This window comes from Triticum dicoccoides, chromosome 1A (assembly GCF_002162155.2).
Source record: "Triticum dicoccoides isolate Atlit2015 ecotype Zavitan chromosome 1A, WEW_v2.0, whole genome shotgun sequence".
Classification (NCBI taxonomy): domain Eukaryota; kingdom Viridiplantae; phylum Streptophyta; class Magnoliopsida; order Poales; family Poaceae; genus Triticum; species Triticum dicoccoides.
Genome location: NC_041380.1, coordinates 514,467,259 through 514,474,436, shown reverse-complemented (window position 1 = coordinate 514,474,436; position 7,178 = coordinate 514,467,259). Strand labels below are relative to the sequence as shown.

The following is a 7,178-nucleotide window of genomic DNA, read 5'->3' as shown; positions in this document are numbered from 1 at the left end:
GATTGTTGTCCTAATTCTGTCTGGCAATACTATACTTAGGTTTACAGTTTCTTACCTGGCCTTGAAGAAAACGGAATATTAGTTTGTTGGTGAAGTGGTGGTGGAAACCGGATAAAAATAAAGGTCTCTGGCAAGATATAGTTAAGGTGAAATACTTGAAGAAAACTTTGGTGGCCATGGTGAAGGCAAAAAACAATGACTCGCCATGCTGGAAATCCCTTTTGAAAGTGAAAGACTTGTATATGCTGGGCAGGGGTGTCAAATTGAATAGGGGGGATGTGGCCAGGCTCTGGTTCGATGAACTGGAGGGTAGGACTCCCTTTAAAGAGAAATTTCCTTTGCTTTTTGAAATATGTGTTGAACAAGATTGCACTGTTGACAGAATTGATTCGTTGAATCAAATCTCCTCCTTTAGGAGGAGGGTGTCTCCTGAGATAATGAAACAATGGGAGGAAATGAAGAAAGAGGTATTAACATTAAAGCAAAGCAATTTGCCTGATGAGGTGTATTGGAAATTTGACAATTCAGAAAAGTTTACGACAAAGTCTTTGTATAGATGGCTGGAAAATGATATTGTTGGGTCTAGCTTCAAGTGAATTTGGGATGCTAAACTACCTCTAAAAATTCAAATCTGCTTGTGGCGGGTGGGGCAAAATGCCATCCTGACTAGAGAAAACATGAAAAAAAAAGATTTTGGCCCGAAAATCCTTGTTCCTTTTGTGAGCAATTGGAAACAACCCAGCACTTGCTTTTCTTATGCCCTGTATCTAGAGTGGTATGGAGAACTGTTGGAGCTCTTCTTGGGACTGATTGTTGTCCTAATTCTGTCTGGCAATACTATACTTGGGTTTACAGTTTCTTACCTAGCCTTGAACAAATTTACACCATTGGCTTGGCAGCTATATGTTGGGCCATTTGGCTGACTCGAAACCGGTCCACCTTTGAGTCCAAATGGATTAACTCTCCGTTTGAGATTGTGTTCACAGCTTGTGCTTTTCTGATATACTGGGCAGGCCTCCGGAAACCTGAGATGGAAGAGATGGTGAAGAGGGGCGCGAAGATGCTGAAAGAGAACACAACTCAGATGATGCTGCTATGCGGGACTCCGGCGCCAACAATGGACGGGCACGATGGAAGTTAAAGATGCACCTGGAGTCAACAGAAGTATGTGCTTGTCATCGTCTGCCGGGATGTGTTGTTGGGTGCTTTGGTGGGGGTATCTTTTATTTTGGCAACTGCTGATACTGTGGCATGTGCCTGGTGATGGCGTCTGTAATATGTGCGGTACTTGTTTAGTTTCTCGTAGTGCGGCTTTGGGTGATATCAGGTTTTCGCCCCATGATCTGTCGTTTCTGATGACAGGCGCGGATGGTGGGTTTCCTGGTATTGCTCCGAACTCGCTTTTCTTCTTTCCCTAGCCCTGATAGTTTCAGTTCCTGAGACAAATGTATTTCCATTATGAAACTAATAGAAAGGGGGAAAGCCTGGTTTGAAAAAAGCTACGTGAAGATATCGGGTAGTTGTACATTTTGGTTCAGTTCAGTCCTGGAATCTGCTTAGCTTATATCGGCCCGACCCCTGTGCCATAGGTCTAGGGTGCCGGTGCACCATTTTTATTGACTGATCAGCTGGACTATTTGCCATATTGGGAGGTAGTCTTGTGCTATGAATGGAGCACTGAACAATGTTCCATTCATGGAGTAATAATACATGGTATTTTTTGGTACGTTGAGAATATTGCCATGTTGAGTAGAACACAAGCTTTCAATGCTAGTGCGGCTCAGAATAAAGGAGCCTGATTCAGGAAAGAACCATAGCTGGTAAAAGGTAAATTGCTATGGATTTAAAAAAAATACACAAGTTCTGAGCGTTTTAACATTTTACAGCAGGCCCTAAGAAACTGCTTCTAACAGATGCTTTGGTATTCCTTTCATTTACCCAGGCATTTAAAAAAAACGTTGAGGTGAGATGCTTTGATACAGGCATATGAGGCGTTCATTACAGGTAGTAATAACTTACAGATTCGCACTTCTGGAAGAACAATATTATTAACTGCTAAGCTTTTTCGGGCGGAGGAAGTATTTTGTATGGATAGTCAATTCTGTTTAAATAGCACAAATTCTTGGTCTGTACCTGCCATCACGCTCAACTACATGGCATAGCCCATGTCCCCCAATTTTAGAATCCATGGAAAGAAAATCACTCTGTTTATATGGCATAAATGTACATCTAAGCAGACAAACATCTCACTTAGCCATGCTATAAATGCACCAGTGGTTGTAGGACATCAAGAGTATCCACAGGTGGGTGGCCAAGTACCAATAAGTCAAACAGAAAAGAAAATTAGTATTTTCTCTAGAGTGGAAAAACTGCTAGATATTCATAATAGAAAAACATGCACACAGTTTTACCACAAACTACAGGTGGCCAAGCACCGACATTTTAAGAGGATGATGTGTGGGTTGAAAAAGGATAATGCAAATCTTATCTCATCACACATGAAGAAACGATGTACCAATTTTAGTTAATAATACCCACAAAAAATAAATGTTTGGTACCGTAGAAAAGAAATTTCGATGCATTTGACCAAAATATATACATGGACAGAAATATAACTCCACGACCATTAAATCTACTATTCGCACGAGCAAAGAAATGTATGCACACATGACATTGCTTCACAGCGTCAGACGCGTTGTAAGATACTAAGATGCCATCTTCACATATGACTCGACAACAGGAATATTTTGCAATCCAATATTGTCCAAGATTTTCAGATTATATATCAAACCATGCATATATCTATCATGGTGCATGACGACACAGAGTATATATAGTCTAATATCTGTCCAAAAGCTGCTATGCATAATGCATAATGGATGTGATCAAAACGGCAAAAGCTATATATGACCGGACATATATAATTATAGCATAGACGATAAGTCCAAGTTAAACCGGCAGTTCCAGAGGAAAAGGTGGCCAACTGCCATTGTCCAAAAACTCACCATTTCGTAGCATTTCAAAGGTGGCCAGCTGCCATTGTCCAAAACCCTACCTTCTTGAGCAGCACATTGCATTTGAGTTCCCATGCCGCAGTGTTGACAAAGAGGTGGAGTAGGAGTTCACACGCGCACCACCACCCCGTCGCCCACGCCTTCCTTCCCCTATAAAACCCCCCATCAAACCACGGCATGACGATCATCCAAAGCACAGCTCGAAAGTTCACAAGTCACAACACCGGCCGTGCTCGTCCCACTCCCCGCACCAGTCCCCATGGCGCCCAAGGCGGCCGGAGCCCGAGTGCCCCTGGCGGTGACCGTCTTCATGGCGGTCGTGACGACCATGCTGCTGCAGCCCGCGGCGGCTGGCCTGTACGGCGACCGTGACGCGCTCATGGCCCTGCGGAGAGGCCTACAGGACCCTGACGGCGCGCTGTATACCTGGATCCCGGAGGTGAGCCCCTGCAGCAACTGGTCCCACGTCACCTGCAACGGCCAGGCCAACCGCGTCACCGAGATGTGAGTGAGGCGACACCGATCCTTCTTCCCTTCCATACTGCTTCCGTTCCGTCGTATACTTCATCCGATTTTCAATACGGGGTTTCTTTGTTCTGTCAGAGTAATCGGCTTTGTGAACCTGACCGGACCTCTGTCGCCGGAGCTGGGCAAGCTGGACCAGCTAACCAAACTGTGAGCCTCTCTCTCTAACCCATCTGTTTCTGCCCGTAGCGATTGTTCCGTTGACGCGGTTGATGGATCAAAATGTACTATAAACTCTTATGGCATCTAATGAACAGGTGGATTTCGTACACCAATATCCAAGGAACGATCCCTGAAGAGCTGGGCAACTTGGAGAACCTGAACACCATGCACCTGCACAACAACAGCCTCTCGGGGCAGATACCTGCATCGCTCGCGAAACTCAAGTCTCTGAAACAGCTGTGAGTCCATGATCTCCAGTTTTTTTTTTCTTCTTCTCTTCATGTTTTTTGTTTTTGCTTTTCAAGCATCGAATTGCCTCGTAGTACAATATTGGATTTGAAGTCTGAAGTCTGGTAAACAAGTTTCATGATAAAACAAAAACAAAAAATTTTGAATTCTCATGATAAAACAAGTTTGGCTCTGATGTCTGAACATTTGCATGATGATTTGGCAGGCACCTTCAACAGAACCGCTTGACCGGCCCGATCCCCAGCGAGCTGGATGGGCTGTCCGACCAGACGAGCGTGTACGTAGGACGATTTTCTCAGTTGTTCTCTTCTCTCTCGACGATCAATTAATCCAGTGATCTTCATCTCCATTGTTTTGCTTGCAGTAATCTGTCAAACAACGATCTGTGCGGCCCGATTCCGACGGATGGTCCCTTCAAGAACATCAATTCCAGCCTCGCCGACAACCCGCGGCTGGGCAGCAACTGCTAGGCCGATGCACGGCGTTGGCTGCCCGCCGGAGTGAAGAATAAACTGGGTACTCCTACTCCTACTACTAGCATGCAGCCAGAGAATCGGGTGGCGCCGGTTCATGCATGCACGACTTAGGTGGATTCGTGAGCGAGGTTAATTTAGCTGTGTGCCAGTGCCAGAGAGCATGCAGGCTAATTTATGTATGTGTTGTGTACAAGCCGAGATCGATCGTTGTGGGCTTGTTTCTGGCTGTTGCCATCGATGGGATGAGTTACATATATGCTTCCCGTGCCGCTTTGGGTGCTTGAGTCACTACTCTCGAATCTATTCAGCGAGTTTCTTTGCTTTGGGTGCTTGAGTTGACTGCATTCATTGTGTGTTTGTGTGTGTGTGTTTTAAAGGAGATTGAAACCCCCGACCCTGCATCATTCTGATGCACACAATCATTCTTATTGATTGTTAAGCAGAGTACAAAGCAAAGTCAACTGTGGCTGAAGCATTTACAAGGTATGAAATCATGACGTGTTGTTGTCATTATCATATTTTGTTGTACATATCTTTGTAAGTAGGAGGGTGTTTGTAAGCCTCGAGTCGAAACATGTAGCAAGAGACAGAGCACGCTTACATATACGATTTTTTGTCCAAAAGGACCCCCTGGCCAACAGAATTGACAAAAAAGACTACCCGTGAATATATTTGACAAAAAGGATCCCCTGGCCAACAGAATTGACAAAAAAGACTACCCGCAAGAGTATTTTTACATTCACACAAAAGTAAGAGTCCTTTTACAATACATCAAATCATTTTTGGACGTTTATTTTATAATCCGACAACCCAAATTACGCAATACCACAACAAAATTCTTGTAGTGTACGTATTTGGGGTTTAAGGGCACTTTGGGTAGTTCACACGTTTTCAGCGGATCAATAACTACATATTAATCAGGATTAATTACATGATAAATCTACGTATATCAGTCTACTAGAAATACCAAGTTGTCGTCGAATTAAACTCCGAGCCAATCCATATTTACCATTGAATCGACTTAATGCTAAATATTAAAGTCTGCAGTACGATGTATCTTATAAAACTCTAAGAATGCAATGCATGGGCCCTGAAGCTATAGTTGTACATTTTTGTCCAGTATAGTTCTGGAATTTGCTTAGCTTATATTGGCCCGACCTCTGTGCCATAAGTCTAGGATGTTGGCAGCACCATTTTTGTTGACCGATCAGCTTGATACTGGACAACCATGCATTCACATGGTTGGTTGTATTATTTGCCATATTGGGGGACACACCTATTCTAAGAATGGAGCACTAAACAATGTTCCAATCCACGAATAATAGTACACGGTATTTTTTGGGGGTACTTTGGTAACACAAGCTTTCGATGCTAGTGTGATTCAGAGTCAAAGAGCGTGTTTGAGGAAAAAAAACATAACTAGTACAAAGGTCAATTGCTCTGATTTAAAAACACAAGTTCTGAGCTTTTAGACATTTTATAGCGGGGCCCTAAGAAACTATACTACTTCTGACAAAGGTATTCCTTCCGTTTACTCAAAAACTCTTCAAAAATAATCATGGAGTTGAGTTGCTTCGATACAGGCATATGAGCTGAGCATTCATGCCAGACATTAACTTGCAGATGTGCACTTCTGAAAGAACAAAAACTATTGACAGCAAACCATTTGCAAGCACCATCTCTTTTTGATCTTTTGTGAGTAAAAGAAGTATTTAGTATTGTGGGCTGGTATGGATCGTCAATCCTATTTCTAATAGCACAACATGCTTGGTCCATATCTGCCGTCATGCTCAACTACATGGCATACGATTTTAGCCCATATCCCTCAATTTTATATTCCTTGGCCTGAATGTATATCTAACCAGACAAACATCTCACTGATAGCAATGCTGATAATGCACCAACGGTTACAGGACATAAAGAGTATCCAAAGGTGGGTGGCCAAAAACCAACAAGTCAAACAGAAGGAAAAAAATGCACGCCGTTTTTGCTATAGTAAAAAGGCGCTAGATATTCATTATTGCAAAGCATGCCCAAAGTTTAACTGATAAAGTACAGGTGGCGAAGCACCGAGATTTTAAGAAAATGATGTGTGGGTTGAAGGAGTTAGCTAGGGGAGAATATGTGTATACAAATTACCATTTCTATTTCAAATAATGCAAATCTTATCTATCATCACAAATGAAGGAACAAAGTAAAAAAATAGTTAATGATATATATGAAAGACATGGGTGTTCAGTACAATAGAAAAGAAATTACTATGCATTTGACCAAAATATATAGATGACCAGACATGTAACTCCAATGACTATTACATATGTGCGAACTACATGTTCTAGAACATCAAGAGAAACTATGGCCAACTAACTAAACCCGCAAAACGCGACGCATATGTATACAATGTTCGCAACTTAAAAAAAATGCTCACGAATTTGTAAAAATTATTCACAAATTCGAAAGATGTTCAGAAAATTGTAAAAAATGTTTGTGTATTTAAAAAATGTTCACGATTTCATAAAATGTATGTAAAGAATGTTCATGTATTGAAAGAATGTTAGTGAATTTGAAACATTGTTCATGAATTCATAAAATGTTCGCAAAAGTTAGGAAATGTTTGCGAATTTCTAAAAACTGTTCCAAATATTTTTCTAAATTCGATTGATTTAAAAAAAATCACAAGTTTCAAAAATATTTTCACAATTTCGAAAAATGTATGTAAATTATTTGTTTAAATCACTAATTTGAACAGTGT

At 41.8% G+C, this 7,178-nt stretch overlaps 1 protein-coding gene across 1 annotated transcript; it reads left to right on the top strand.

Moving 5' to 3' along the window:
* Positions 1-3,236: 3,236 nt before the first annotated feature.
* On the top strand, positions 3,237-4,750 carry LOC119313070 (leucine-rich repeat protein 1-like). Its single transcript, XM_037588913.1, has 5 exons — positions 3,237-3,518; positions 3,618-3,689; positions 3,797-3,940; positions 4,156-4,227; positions 4,315-4,750. Exons 1-5 carry the CDS (start codon positions 3,274-3,276, stop codon positions 4,418-4,420), a joined length of 639 nt encoding a protein of 212 aa, XP_037444810.1. The 5' UTR covers positions 3,237-3,273; the 3' UTR covers positions 4,421-4,750.
* The last annotated feature ends 2,428 nt before the right edge of the window (positions 4,751-7,178 follow it).